Source organism: Meleagris gallopavo, chromosome 8 (assembly GCF_905368555.1).
Source record: "Meleagris gallopavo chromosome 8, MGAL_WU_HG_1.1, whole genome shotgun sequence".
Lineage (NCBI taxonomy): Eukaryota > Metazoa > Chordata > Aves > Galliformes > Phasianidae > Meleagris > Meleagris gallopavo.
In genome coordinates this window covers 22,447,878-22,462,973 of record NC_139411.1, presented here as the reverse complement: position 1 = coordinate 22,462,973, position 15,096 = coordinate 22,447,878, and the positions used below count along the sequence as shown (strand labels likewise).

The 15,096-nt window shown below is 45.1% G+C and overlaps 1 protein-coding gene across 3 annotated transcripts in view; it reads left to right on the top strand.

Annotated features, from left to right (window-relative positions):
* The first annotated feature begins 2,703 nt into the window (after positions 1-2,703).
* Positions 2,704-15,096, top strand: part of SLF2 (SMC5/6 complex localization factor 2) — a 28,205-nt gene continuing 15,812 nt past the window's right edge. Inside the window, exons 1-8 of one of the 3 annotated variants that reach the window (XM_019617755.3) lie at positions 2,704-2,990; positions 5,938-5,981; positions 6,449-7,155; positions 8,151-8,205; positions 9,627-10,726; positions 13,666-13,748; positions 14,340-14,453; positions 14,733-14,900. In XM_019617755.3, the coding sequence (XP_019473300.2) occupies positions 2,884-2,990; positions 5,938-5,981; positions 6,449-7,155; positions 8,151-8,205; positions 9,627-10,726; positions 13,666-13,748; positions 14,340-14,453; positions 14,733-14,900 (2,378 nt within the window). In that variant the 5' untranslated portion in view covers positions 2,704-2,883. Of the gene's footprint in view, positions 2,991-3,141; positions 3,242-5,937; positions 5,982-6,448; positions 7,156-8,150; positions 8,206-9,626; positions 10,727-13,665; positions 13,749-14,339; positions 14,454-14,732; positions 14,901-15,096 lie in introns of those variants that run through there. The other 2 variants (XM_085229954.1, XM_085229955.1) reach the window with 2 other exon arrangements.

Here is a 15,096-nt window from a genome sequence, read left to right as displayed (position 1 = left end):
GCAGGATATGGTAGTTAAATCTCCTGTCGGTGTGTTGGGTTTTGGTGTTTTTTTCTCACTTGCAGTGCAAGGGTTTGGTGCAACCCCTGCTAGGGAAAACGCTTTTGCTGCAGACCCCAGCCCCCTCCAGCAGCTGTTTGTGTGCAGGGTGCACACCAATGCAGTCCTGTAGCAAAGCAGCAGGTCCTGGAACTCTATTGAAACGTGTAAGCTTTGTTCTTGCCTACGGAGGTGCAGTGCAGAGCCCAGCACGGGCTGGGCTAGGAGGTGTTCTGTGCTGGATGCTGCTGCGGCGGTGCTCCTTGGACGTCAAACTGCCACCTAAGCCTCAGCTGTGGGATTTGCACTGCAGCAGTTGCCCTTAACTCAGGGCTTGATGTGCAGATCAGAACAGGCTGTTTGTGTACAGACAGCAGTCTTTCCTTGGTAGCTTATCTGGAGCTGCAGGAGGCTGAGGGTGTCTGCCCAGTCTCACTCTGAGACTGAGGTCAGGTTTGGCTGGAAGAAGGAGGCTGTGGTACAGAGAATCTGCACCGAGATGAAAACATGAGGAGACCCCCACTGGTGCTGCAGCCAAAACTGAGAAACACGCTAAAACTTCAGTACTACCCTTCTTGGAACCTGAACACGGTCACATTAATACAGTGCGACTGCACAAACATAGCTGTACTCAGTTGCCCAGCAAAAGAGCATCACACTTGCTGTTAACACAGGCCGTAATTGCCAATGCTCAACATACAGCATCAGCCCCATGGTGTTGCATATCACTGCTAACTTAGGATAAAGGTGTTAAGGATGGATTTTCTTGAATGCATGAAGAGCTAATGTGTAGTGACAGTGCTTTATAATGCCTGAGAATCCTTAGTATGAAGAACATCAATGACTGCTGTAGAAATGCCTGACCTTTCTTAGGTGGGAATTGTTCCAGCCAACTCTGCATATTGCCCAATTTTTTGTATTTCTAGCAGCAATTTGGCTGTAGATCCAAGAAAAGCCTATGACTCATCTCAGCCCTGTGGTCTGGGCCAGCAGTACGAGAAAGCTTACTCGAGTGCTAGACTGGGAGGGTGCAGAAAAGCATGCGAGGCTTGCTGCCCTGTGCCTGCAGGAAATGAACGCAACAATTTAACTTGAACTCTCAGAAAGGGTGAAGTTTACTTTAAAGAAAACTTATTTCACTCCTATTTTCACAAGCTTTATACACTCATCCTCCCACACTCATGGATGCCAAGGCAGGGCCAGAGCTGCCTGACCTGCATTACTCGTGTGATGCAGCGGTTGAGATGCTGCTGGTCCTGCGAGCAGCCCAAGCCCAGCTTCTGAGCAGATTGGAACCAGTTTTGGCGAAGGTCTCTTACTCTTACAGGGCAGCCCTTGCTCGGTTAATTGTTTTGGTGCTCTTACAACAACCTTAGCTTTTCTGCTACGAATCTCTGTGTTGCTCTATGACTGCCTGGAACAGGCAGGTGGATGTTCTGCATTTTGTGGGTGTGAGATGACTCTCAGAGCTCCAGTGGGTGGGAGCAGTCCCTCCACAGGCTGTTCCACAAATGTTGCTGCCACCCTGGTTTTGGACACAAAACATAGCTCCAGATGGACACACAGGCAAGCTGTAAGTGCCCAGCAGACTGTTGGCTTTCCCAACCTGCTAAGTGTCCCTAAATGAATCATCCTACTGGAGTAATCATGTTCTTTCTGAAAGCCAGCTGGGATTTCATGTTTATTCCTGATATCAGCAGCAGAGGCGAAGAGGGAAATAAAAATAACTAAAAGAAGAAAAGGAAAATCTAAACATTCCCTGCTCCTGTGTATTCCTTGCCGTATATACATTCAAATCTGTCATCTGTTTTCTTTTACCTCCTGCTTCATCCTTGTATGTGCCACATACAAGGAGATGGAGCTGGTCTTTGCTTCTCATCCCTCTGCTATTGCTGTATGGGTATAGCAAAATAATCCTAGGCAGGCTTGAAGGAAAAGAAGCCTCATTGCTGCAGCTGCTCAGGTGAGATACGGAGAAGCAGGGCTGGTAAGCAGGCAGGTGCAGCCACCAAACTGCACTGAGCACTCAGTACATGATGTGGTGTGAACACATCTGTGGGATAGCCAGCCTGCAGTGCCAGTAGCCAGGCGTAGCTTAAAAGCAGGATTAGCTCTTGTGTAAGGAAAAAGACTGATGGAAAAAAAATGTGATAGCAATGAAAGGAGCGGCACACCTAAATGGGCATGGAGCAATTCTGCATTCGGCTCTGCTTTCTAGCTTCTCCATGTTTGGTTTGCTTGGCGCAAACAGATGACATGAAGGGAAAGTAAGGCTCCATCTTTCCTGGGTGCAATTAGTAGCTGTAGTGCTAAGAGTTATTCTAATTAAGAGAAGTTTAAAGTCGTTCATATTCTGACAGCTGTACTTGTGCGCCCAGCGAGCGCTGCCGCGCACGTACCAGCGATCAAGGCCTGCTGAAGGGCGCACACACGCCATACCCGCACCCAGAGCGCCAAACCGAGCGCACCGCCCCGCGTTCCCGCCGAGGACTGGGCCCCCCCCCTCCGGGCACGCACCAATCAGAGCGCCGGGCAGCAGGGAGGAGCCGTGACTGCTCTCCCCTTCTCCTTTCGGCGCGGACGGCTGGTCCCACCTCCGCTCTCGCCGCAGCCAATCGCAGCTACGCTTTGTTTCCCTGTCCAGTCCGCGAAGGTGAAGAACCAATGCGAGGCGCGAATCCTTCAGGCGCTCGGCCAATCGGAGAGCGAGCCTAGCACGGCGGCCGCCTCATGCCCGCGGTTCCCGGTTGAGGGTTTCGGGCGCTGCCGTGCTATGGTGCCGGGGTCGGGCGGTGCTCCCGCATCTCCGCCCCTCCTCGCAGGATCGGCCGGCCGCCGCGTGCCATGACCCGTCCGCTCGGCGTGGGCTCGCCATCACCGAGCCCGCCCGCTACCCGCTCCGGGCGCCATTTTAGGCCGGCAGCGGGCAAGGGGGGGACCCAGGACTGCAGGTACGGGCGAGGGGTGGCGGTCCCGCACGAGGGAGAGGGGGGCAGCGAGGCCGGTCCTGTGCGGAGCCGGAGTTGGTCTCGACGCTCCTTATCCGGAGCGTTACGTGCCGGCCGGGAGCGCTCAGCACGGGGAGGGCGCGGAGCTGTTGGGGCGGGTCCGGAGGAGGGCACGGGGATGCGCGGAGGGCTGGAGCCCTATAGATACGGGGCGAGGGAGCTGGGCTCGGAGGAAACGGCTGCGGGACACCTCGGTGCGGTCCTGCGGTGCTTGAGAGGAGCTTGCAGGCGGGAGGGGAAGCTGCGTCGTGTGCGGTGGCGGGGCGAGGGAGAACGGCCCTGAGCTGGCAGGGAGGTGTGGTTGGATGTCAGCGGGAAATCCATCGTCGGAGGGCTGTGAGGCACCTGCACCGCTGCCCAGAGCCGTGGGTGCCCCGTTGCTGGAGGTGCTGGCGCTGGGTTGGATGGCGCTGGGCTGGTGGGGCACGCAGCCCGTATTGGGGTGGAGCTGGGTGACCGCTAAGGTCCCTTCCAACCCAAGGCGTTCTGTGATCCTTGTGTGGCCCTTCCAGCTTGGGACTACACGTGGTTCTGTGGTTCTTCTCTACTGTGTGTGTGACTGCTGGCTCCAGTTGCACAGAAAGGCTGGGCCCAGGTGACCCCAGCACTCCCTTCCACCTCAGCTGTGGTGGGCAGACAGCCTGGCAGTGACAGAAGGAGCTGATGCTGGCTGGTGTTTTCAGATCATAATTCAAAATCTGTGAGTCCTGTACCTGCCTGCGTGCCCGTCGTGTCTCTCACTGCTTGCTGTCAAGTCTGTCTGCAGGCTTCAGCGGTTGGACTGTAAAGAGAAACCTTCAGTTGCCGCTGGTAGTGCCCCCCAGTCTATGGCTGTTGTCAAATGTGCTCTCATAGAAGTTCTGTTAATAGCACAATAAGTCTTCAGATCTGATGAATCTGCCTGTGTACTGAAAATCCTAATTCTGCTAAAGACTTGATAAGGCTTTTCAGAGGCTGCCAGATCAAGGAGATTTTGCTTCTAGCTGTATGAGGCAAGTGGAAATTGTCTTACACTGTTAGCAGAGCAGAGCTATTTGTTGACACAGATCCTCTGTTTTGGTAACAGAAGGCTGGAAGAAAGGGTGGAGCTAGAAGTTCAGTTCCTCTTTTGTTGTTGCCTGCCAGTGAAAGTGAAAGTACTCACATGGTTCGGTTTGGCTGCTCATGAATATTTAAGAACAACATTGACCTAAGGAAAAAAAAATACATTCTGCTGTATGACAGTCCTCTAAAAGAACGTTGTGAGGTTTTATGCATGACTCTGTGTAGTTTTTTGTCATTAAGATGGTACTTTTCAAGGTTTTTCGAGATGAAGTTGCTAGGTAAAAAAGCAGTAGATAGTGATTAATGTTGATTCATCAGTTGTTCCTTCTCTTAGGGCTGGTTTTTGTCCTTCTATTAAAGCAGTAATGGAAAGCTGCCTGTTACAGCCCTGTGCCCTTGGGAAATTGAGTATTTTCATATGCACGAAGATCAGAATGGAAAGTGTGATGTTTTTCATGTTTTTCCTTCTGCTGTACCGTAAGCTTGCTTGCTTCCTTCTTGCAACTCGTTTGTTTGTTTGAAGTTTCTGTGCCCGAGACACATCACATCACACTGCAGTCATGTCCAACTTCTATCCCAAGCAAAACAAGCAAACGAAAAACCAACCAACAAACAATCCATTTTTTATCGATAGCACCTCTGGTCTCTCAGCTGTGGATTTACAAGGCTCTGCATGATTATGGTACAAATACGGTGGTTGTTACAAAGCACTTGCATTCAACTGAAGGGCAGCAGAAGGATGTGGTTGGGGAGAGGAGGAAGAGAGCAAAAGTCTTTGGCTTTGGTTTGTCTTCAAGTGCAGAGAAGGAATCTGTGCAGTAACTGGAGATGAGATTTGGGCTGCCCAAATGGTTAGTATTGCAGACACCAAGTATGGCAGCCTGGTTAGGAGCCAGGACCATTCTGGGAAGCTGGGCAGCGCTGAAGCTGTGAGCACTGCATGGTCTCTGAGCTGCAGGAGTGGCCCCAGCCAAATACTGAGTGCTCCCTGCCTGGAGGCAAAGCCACAGCCACAAGCAAATGGGAATTTCAGCCTTTTGATTCTTCTATTGAGCTGAAATTGCTCATGAGAGTGTGTCCGTGTCTAACAGCGACCGGATTGTCTGAGTGACGTATGGTCTGAATGCTGAAAGCCCGCTCTGCACTCAAGAGCTGTGAACTAGCGCTCGCTGATCTTACTGTGTGTATGTAAAAATAGATGGCTGCAGGTGGCTGTCCCTGTCGGAAGCCAGGAGATGCCTGCAGCTCCTGCTGGAAGCCGTGCTGTGATGGGACTGTTCCCACTGAGAAGCCATCACAGCACGATGAGCGCAGCTGGGCTGGAGCCAGGACGGACCCTGTTCTCTACACCTTCCTGCTTGCTGGCTCTGGCCTCTCCTCAAGCACACTTCATTAATCTAACAGCAAAACTCATTTGGGGGGATAGTGAGTTGAATTAGCAGCTGATTTGTTCTTAGAATAAACAGTCTGTGTGATTCTGACCTTAAAACAAACCACAGCATTTTCGGTCAGAGCTGCCAGCAGCGATGGAGTGGTTGTTAACGCCATAGCATCGGGTACTGGCGACGTCTCTTTGGCTTTAAGCTGGGAGGGTGGTTGAGACACACAGGTTGATAACAGAAGTGGTGTTGAGACGAAGCTGGTTGGCTTCATTAGTGAAGAGTAAAGGTTTGCTTGTTCTGATCTACCCGAAAGCTGAAGGTTGAAATAAGAGCTGCTGGCATTAACAGCAAAACAAAAAACCACAAAACCCCTGTAAAAACAAATGTCGGCTTTTTGCTTTATTCACTATGTGGGCATGTAGGTATTGTTCTTTCAGACGATAATACTTATCTTTTCTCTTCAGAAACCAGTCTATTACAGAGTTCTTCAAACCAGTTTTAAAACAAGGTAAATATAAATGTTTTCCACTAACAAAATAAAAATAAAAAATAAAGAGTTTTAATTATGTAAGTCTGCATAAGTCCTGACTCTTTCCAAACTGGAGCAGTGACACAATGACTTCAGTTTGCCAAATATGTCTAAATGAGCACACTTATACATTTTTTTTTTCTTAAAAACATAACTGAATAATTAACTTCCTGCTAAAATGAATGTTTAAGTAGCAATGTAATTAGTAAAGTCATTTTATCACACTTAGGCTAGGTGGTTATAGCAACAACAGCCACGTCAAAAATCATGCAGTTGTGATTTGATACAGATTGTGTAGTACTAACAAATACTAAGTGATTGAGTAAATTCACTTTGGGCTGTGTGGGAGAGAGGTGAAATACCAAGCAATGATATCCAGAAAGACTCTTCCCCCTCCCCCCTGTATTGTGGCTGTGAATGATAAATTTTCTCTTTTGCTCTTTCAGATCTTGGCCATAAAGATAGAAGTGTGCTGTGCTCCTCAGACACAGGAAACATAAAAGATGCAGGAATTGGACTGTCTGTTCTACATGCTGGATGCTTTGAGAAGCAAACGACTCCTGCAAAGAAAGTTAGAAGGAAAAAGATGCCAGACCCAACACCAAAAACAAGTCCTATATTAGATGCCTTCCGGAGAGGAATTGAGCAAAAAGACAGTGTAAACATATTAGAGGACAATGCAGTATGCAAGGCACCGGGTTCAGCATGGCCAAGGGTTGTGATTCGGAAACTCTTTGTTACTGCAGCATCTCCCAGGAATATGTTGGCTGAAAAAGAGAAAGGTGCCAATCCTGAGCAGGGAAGAAGTGAGAAGTATCTGGATGTAACAAGAACACTGCTGTCTTGTGAGAACAGCTGGGAGCAGAAAACTGACTGTATGGACATAGAAGAGACCAGCTCAGACTCAGATAGATGGGTTTTAGCAGAAGCTGATTCTTGGAAGGCTGGTACTAGAAATAATGGCAATGCAAACAGCACATCTCTGTGTCACAACTCAGGGCTTCTCTTGAAGTTGCCGTGCACTCCGCCTGACTCCAAGTTCAGGTTAGCACTGGGAACTCTGCACAGAGGAGGAAAGCAGAAGACGCACAGAACGAAGCAATCTAAGGCACGTCACTTAAAGCCATTTTCAAGAACGACTGTATCGCATCAGGTGTGTTCAGAAAGGTTGCTGAGGATTGAAACCAGTGACCATTGTGCATGTGATTCTTGTTTTAATGTAGGATGCGATTCTGAGTGCTGCCTTTTGCACGTGCAGCAAAGAGCTTTTTCTTTCTTCTTCTGTAGATGTTGGGTCGTGCCATTGGGTAAGCTGATTCACAATTGTTTCTCAGTAAATGAGAAATTCTGGCTTGAGAATAAATAGGCTGATGTAGCTGCAAGCATGCAAATGCGATGGAATTTAAATGGTTGTTATTTTGTAGTGATGTCCTACTGGGAATGGTGTTGTGTTTTCTCATGTTGTAATGTAGGGAACAGCCTGGCAGATTTCTGCTCTTTAGAAGCTGTGGTGAATATCAGTTCAGATTTATGAACTTAAGCCACAGTGGTTTGATAGAGTTGGGAGTAATCATATCAAGTATGTGGTATTTCATTACCAATTGAGTTATATTCTTGTTCTGAACAATCAAGAAAGCTCTTTAAAGACTAGGTGTTTACTTACAAGGAAAATCATTGAGTTCCTCCACAAGGTATGAATAAACACAAAGAAGATTAAGCTTGTCTTTCCTTTTTTCTCCTTAGCACCATTCATTCTGCATCTGATTGTCTGTGCTTACTGTAGTTTTGTGGTTGAAGTTCCTTATGGATTGTTGAGGAAGGCCAACTGGCCTGTGTTAGTAACTGGCCCAGAGAGACAGGTGGCTAATGGCCTTAATTATTACTGCAAGGGCAATGATTGAGAAACGGGCCAATCTGAAGGAAAGTTGAAAAAAATAAAAAAATAAAAAAAAATAGGGTGTGGAGGAAGAGTCCTTTTGATGAGACCATTGCTGCTGCGTTTTAAGTTTGTCTTGAAGTACATTATTGTATTTCTGGGAGTGTGTGAGACTGGACGTATTCTGGACCCAATGCTCAGCTCAGGACATCAACATTCTGTTTTTAAAACGTGTGCAATTAACTTTTTATCCTCTCCTGCTTTATTTTTAGGGAACTGGATATTCAAGAAAAATATCACATTCTGGTTCAAGGGAGGCTGCCTCAGGTTGGTGCAGGACTACTCTTATGGAATTAATTAAGCTATCAGGTTCATCACTTCTGTTATGTTTTTCCATTGCATGTATGTAGTTAAAATAGATTCTCTAGCTTGTGATATGTATTGTGATAGTTGAGTGCAAGATTAATGAATGTGAGGGTTGTCTCAGAAAGAGGGTTATTTTGGTAGTGGGATTCAGGTGATTAGGACTATTTGCATACAATTTTATGGATGTCAGTGATAGTGACAGCCGTTACAAATAGTTTGTAACTCATCAGGGGAAGCAGATTCAAGGTATGTTTTTTTGAAATTATAGGAGTTTACTTAATGAATAAATCTACTTCAAATCCCTGCCAAAATTCACTGCTGCTGTATAGTCCAAGCTATTTCTAATATATGGCAAACTTGAAGAGGTTTAAAAGTAATTTGGGATTTTAGTGAAGAATGGATTGTTTATATGTTAGTGATTACCTTTTTGTGTTAAAGGCCATAAAAGTGTTCAGAGGTTCATTTGGAAAATCTGTGAATCTGTGCTTGCTGTGGTGGTTAACAAATTTTGTCTTTTGGCTTAAACAAACAAAAAGCAGCAGAACAAACCCACTGAACAGGACAGTAAGGCTTAGTATCCTTGCTGCTTTTTGCTGCTTGTAACCATCTTATTTTGCTCTACAGTAGGTAGAAGTTGGTTTGTAAAGCTCATGTGAATCAAGCTTGAGGTGGATTGATAAAATAAGTATAAGATCAGTGAAGTAACTTTGCTTCAGAGCATTATTTTTATACAGTAACGTTCCTGTGGCTTGATATGCAAAATTCCTCATTTTTATACTGCATAATGCTAACTGAGAATGGCAAAATTATTCTTAGAAAGGATCGGGTCTTGCTCTACTTGCGTAGCCCACCTCGCTTGATTTAATAATTGCCAAGCAACCACGCCGGTGTTCCAGGCCCAGTCCAGGATGATTGTTCTTAAAATAAGCTACAAAATCCAGGGGTTGCCATGGTATGGTTCCTTGGCTGTGCAAACCTACTGGACTCTGTGCTGCCGTGAAATCCCTTCCACCTCTGCTAGTGCTGGGGACTGGCCAGTACTACAAGGAGCTGATCAGGCTGAGAACTGATGGCAGTGTGTAGAAGTGGCGTTCTGCTGTAGGTGCTGAGCTGCTTCTGAAATCAAAGTATTTCACTTCCAGGTTCGTTAAGATGAGTGGCCAGGTAAATCTGAAGTGTGGTCTTTTGTGTTCAAGGAGAACGGATGTGCTGTTGTTCCTGGTCAAAAAGCTTCAGTTGTAGTTGATGTAAAAATGCTTGTTGTAAGTCAGTTGTTGTTTGGCTTGGGTTTTTTTCTTGTTTTTAAGAGTAGACTGTTACAGTTTTGACAACTTTTTGAACAGCGGTAGTGGTTTATTTCTTCTTAAATGTTGTTTTCACAGATGACCCATCCCAACCAAAGCAGGATTCAAAACATGACATATCATCTCCAAATTCATTGAGAATGTCCCCTGAGAAAGCTGCCAGTGTGTGGAAAAGCCAGTCTGTTCCGTTAGTCAGCCGTAGATCTCAGCTGTCCTCTGGGAAGAGAAAACGCACTGTAATGAGTGTGTATGCAAACAGCTCGAATCAGTGTGAAGATGCAAATTCCAATGACCCTGCTTTGAGAAGGTCCTCTGCAACTAGGAAAAATAGGAAGTTTGCTTTGGATAAAAACATTGTGCTAAAGTCTCCGTGCATGGATGCACTGCAGCTCGTGGAGGCTGCTGCTCTGCCCAGACATGATTCTCCTCACTCAGAGGAATACCTTGACTCAAGCCATGAAAATGAGAACAATAATTGTTCTTCTGGGGGTTTCTCGTCATATTCTGCACAGCATCATAATGAAAATAGCCAGGTTTCTGTTGTAGACACCAAAGAGAATCAATTGCAGGTGGCAAACTCATACTTCTGCTTGGGCATGTCCCTGCCTTCTCAGGAGGAAAGTGCTGTCTTGCCTTCTCCACACCATGAAAAACAAACAAATACTGTACTCACAAAAGACATGAAATCTCACCTCCAGAATGCTGTCTTCTCTCAGGTAACACCAAAAAGATGTACGCTCAATAGAGCTGATAGTATTTCACCCAGCAACACTTTTTCAAGAACAGAAGAAAAGGCTTTAGAAGATGTTTCAGATTTTCATCCAGTGGAAGGTTCTAAAAAGCTTACGGTCTTGGAAGAGAGTGATAAGAGGGTTCGGTGTTCATTGCCTTTTAAACAAGGGTGTGAGGACAACAACCATGTATCTTCAGAACTCTCAGAAGAGTTAGAAGTTGGAAGCACCTGTACGGAGATGTGCAATATAAACAGCAAATTGAAAAGCAGTTTTGATAGTGAAGATGAGACTTTAGAGTGCATTCTAGATGATGATGATGACAGCGACGATGAAATATTCATACCACTGCAAGAAATCCTGTTTTCAAGCAGGCCTCAGACAGAAGCCGTAGAAGGAGGCAGTGCTGATGATCTCCTCAAGGGCACCACGGCTCTGACACATCATGTAAGTGGATTTAAAAAAAAAAAAAAAGCATTGTCAGCTTTTTTACAGTGTCTTTCTCCAGTCACTGTCTTCCTTTGTTCTTAATGTGTGTAAACTCGGTTATTTTCCTGCAAAGCTGGTGACTTGGCTTACTCGAGGGTCCTGTGCTGTGCAGTGGAATGCAGTCAGTGTAAGGGTGCTTCTCGGCCTTGAGATGGTTCAAAAATCTGTGTCCAGTACTGGGTCTGCCTGGTATTTTCCTTGAGGTTGAATTTCATGGAAACTGAAATATGTTATACGTTAGGATTTCAAAAAGTGGAATGAATTCTGCTCACAAGGGATGAATGAAGAAGTATCTAACAGATGATTTACAGAGTATTATGACAATGAATTGATTTGTCTTTTAAAAGTTATCCTATTCAATGGCAGTGTGTCAAATAAATTGTGGCTTTGCAACTCTGCTGTAAATGTAATGTACTATTTTAATGTACTATAATGGTTTAATTAGCAAAGTCTTGCACCTGTACTGGGTGTAGCATTCCTGACAAAGCCAATGCAGGTTTGAATGGCTGTATTCAAGTGTGTCTGGCAAGGCTGGAATTAACTTTCTGCACAGCAGCGTGTGTTTCAGTGTGATGTGCTTCACATTTGTGACTAGAATGCTGCTGGTAAGCCGTCGGTTTTTCAGCTGTTGCTGAGCAGTACTGGCACAGAGTGAAGGCTTCTTTCTGTTCTCCATGCTGTGGCCCTGAAGTGAGTAGGCCAGAAAGGGGAGAGAAGCCACAGTGGGGCACAGGCAGGGCAGCTGGCTGCAGCTAGCAAGTGGATATCCTGGCACGTTGTCATGCACTGCAATGAAATGAAAGGTGCTGCAGAGCTTCTGGCAGGCAGCCCTTACAGCTCTGCTTGGAGACAAGGTAGGTGGTGGTTTGCTTCTGGGAGCTGGTGGTGAGTGAATGCCACGTGCATCACTTGTTGGTTTGTTTTCCCTTTGCTTATTTAACTGTTATCTAACCCCAAGAACGTGCTTGCTTTTGCTCACCCTGCCCTGCTGCATGTAAGGGAGGAGTGAGCGGGTTCTGTTGCCCAGCTTCTGACTGGGGGACACCTGCCATGGTTTTATACCGCAGGAAAAAAACTTGTTGGCAGGATGGCTGTACTCTTTTCCTACTTGTCTCCCATCTATAAATCTCTGAAATGGTTTATTTCGCTGAGTTTCTTTTAAAATGTTTTTCCATAAACACGTGTTAGGCAGTCATAATTGTTTTATCTGTCCTTACGATTAATGGAGCAAGCAAATTATAGAATGGACTTGGATGGTTACATACATATTCCGCAATCTTAATCGATGTGGCTGTGTAATTAATGGTCAGGAATGATAAACAGACACAACCCAGATCAAGTGTTTGTGGATGTGACTGCATCATTTGGTGTATCCTCCTTCTCTGTAAGTAATGACCAGCACAGACAAAACAATGAAGAACAGCCCCAGAATTTCCATGACCGTGGTTTCAGCATGTACTGGCATTTTTATCTTCTTTTGTAAGAGGGAGCATATGTGCAAATTGGAGTACGCTCTTGATTTCTCCTTGTTCACTTTGGTCATGTTAAATGGCTGTGAAATAAGGTAAGTGGGCTTCAATATTCCCACGTTTTCCCACAGAGATATGCAGCTGAATCAGAATTACATTTGAAGCAGAATTCAGTTATGTTAATGAAAGTTAATGCTGTATTAACTGATACTTTTTTTTTTTTATTAGCAGGTTCTTAACAAATTTCTATAGTCTTTGGGAAATAGGAAGTCCCCAGTGAGAGGAATCCTCTTATTGGTGTTCTTCCTTCAGCGAGTGAGTTTGGAGGAAGAAGCTTTTATTAGTAGTAAGGGCTTTCCTAGTTAGGAAGGTGGTGTCAGAAGGGCAGTGCCTATCCAAAGCACTGAGCTGTGACCAGAAAAGATTTGAGATGTGTTTTGTATGCAGCTAGCTGAGCAGGGTGCTGACTACAGAAAAACAAATCTTGCTAGCAGTTAAGATGTTCTTTGTAGAGGTGGTGGTGTCGTGTTTCTTTTGTGGGTTGTTTTCTTCTCCGCCCCTGTTTATTGGTTTCCTAATTTGTTTCTGTGTTAGGATTCTCACCTGAAGCTTCCCCTTATCTAATGACTTAGGAGACGATTTAACAGAGTGATGTTTTGCACTTCAGGAAATGGTGAAAGTAACACAGATGCACTGAATAATTTTCAAGAGTTGTGCACAGGAATGGGGGATTCCTGGAGTCTCCGTGGATTGCAATGAAGCTGTGCAGTAAAGGCTTCTGATGTGAATGCTGTTCATGAAGACTTAACTGCAGGTTGGCTTTAGGGAGAGAAGCAGAGGCTTGCTTTGCTCTTCAGATTCACTGTGAAGCACGATCATTTCTGAATTAATCACTGAGAGATTTAACCACTACAGAAAGTTGTCAAGGAACTGAGAAATCCAACCATTAATTATCTGGCTTTTCAGGGTTTCCTTTGAAATTTTACCTTCTGGTCAAGTATATTTAAAATTGGAAGAGGATAATAGTGACTGTAGCAGAAATACGGAGTCACGGCCTGAAGCAGTGATTGAGCACCTGGTGGGAAGGCAGGGCCAGCCCAGGGGAGCTCAGGTGCAGGCAGTGCAGCTGTGTGACTGGAATGTGTGGAGCCAGGATCCACCACTTCCCAGCCCTCATTTAAGGGTTGGCAGTGGAGCTGAGGGCATCTCTTGCTGGTGATCCCTGCCTGCCTGAGGCCTTCCAAAGATAAGCAGCTCTTTTCCTTCACTTCTGTATCCATGGCTGCTGCATTTGGGCTCGTTCTCATTTGCTGCAGCTGAAGACTTTGCCACCCTGCTGTTATCATCCTTTATAGCATTACGGCGACTAATAGTGAAACAGTGAGTAGTTTGCAGTATTTTTAAAATGTCTTACTATTTCCTTTGCAGCTTTCTAAGCCTCCTGTTGGTACCCAGGTGTCATATGTGAACAGCTTAGAACATCTCTTGAAGGAGAAGGAACAATCTAAAAGGTTTGCTGTTTTTTAAAGCTGCTTTGAAAAGTTTAGTATGGAGTTGTAGATGCTTAGACTTCCCTTCTCTCCCCAAACATGATGGGATTTGAGTGACAGCAAGTTAAGCTTTGCCTCCTGACACTACTGCCATAGGTCTGATAGAACCTACCAGCGTGGCTTTACTTGAGAAGCTAAATGACAGGCTCTCTGCAAGCAGTAGTGAGTGATATGTGATAGATCTGTCTCTCACAAGAGCTGGACTAAATTTACCGCTGCCTTTGCTGTAGGTCACCTAGCCAGCTGGTGGCTGCTCATCGGGCATGAAATAAAAACTGTCTATGTGGGCTGACTACACAAGTTTCTTCAAAGTCATTTGCAGCTCGGTTTTGTTTTCCAAACTTGTGTAGACTGTCAGTTTGCAAGCAGGTACATAGTTCAGTGGATGGAACTAATGAGTGCTCTTTTAGGGGAAACGTGTAATGTGTATGTACTGATGGCAGTCACTGGTGGTAAGCAGGTGTACATACTAATAAATGCTTTTTCTTAATAAATATGAGTCTAGCAAGTGATGCTAAATGGTGATATGTTTTGCTGTTACTGTTATTTCAGGTTGGATGAACTAGAAAAGCGGTTACAAGAAGACATACAAAGAAAGGAAATTGATTCTTCAGATGGAGAAAATGAAAATGCTGTGGAGAATGGAGACCTCTCAGAAGAACACAGGTCCTTCCTATTCCAAAACCAATTAAATCTAGTTCTTTTCTTTTTTTTTCTTAGTCTTTTTCTCAGATCTCTCCCTTGTTCTATCAGCTGTTGTTAATATGTCTATCATGAGCCATTCTTATCATCTTTCAGGGCTGGGTGGATTTTCTTAGATGTCACTGTGTATTAACCTAACTCAACTTTCACATAGGGCTGATGTGTTCATCATCTGAAAATGACTATCTCAGGCAGCAAATAGCCTCTTGTTCAAATTCATAAAAGCAATTTTGGATTTTACAGGGCATTTATAAAGAGATTTTCAGTAGTAGCTCATGCTATACCTGACTACCATCCTGGAGAAGATATATTTGATTTATCAATCTCTGGAAAAATCTTCAATCAACGTGACCTTGACTTGAGGAATTTCCATTTCATCCCTCAAAATCCTATAGAAAATCTTCTTCTTAGGTAGGAATAACTTCTTTGCTCTGTTGTGTTTTCACAAGTGTTAGCAGTTCTTAAGTTAAAATAGTATCTTGGCATACAAATGAACTGTAGGCAAGACTGACTCTTTTCCTGAAATTGTCCTTTCTAGCTTAGCTATATAGAACAGTGAATAGCTGCTTGACCCTTCCTTCTTTCCTCTTCAGTGATTCTTATGAAA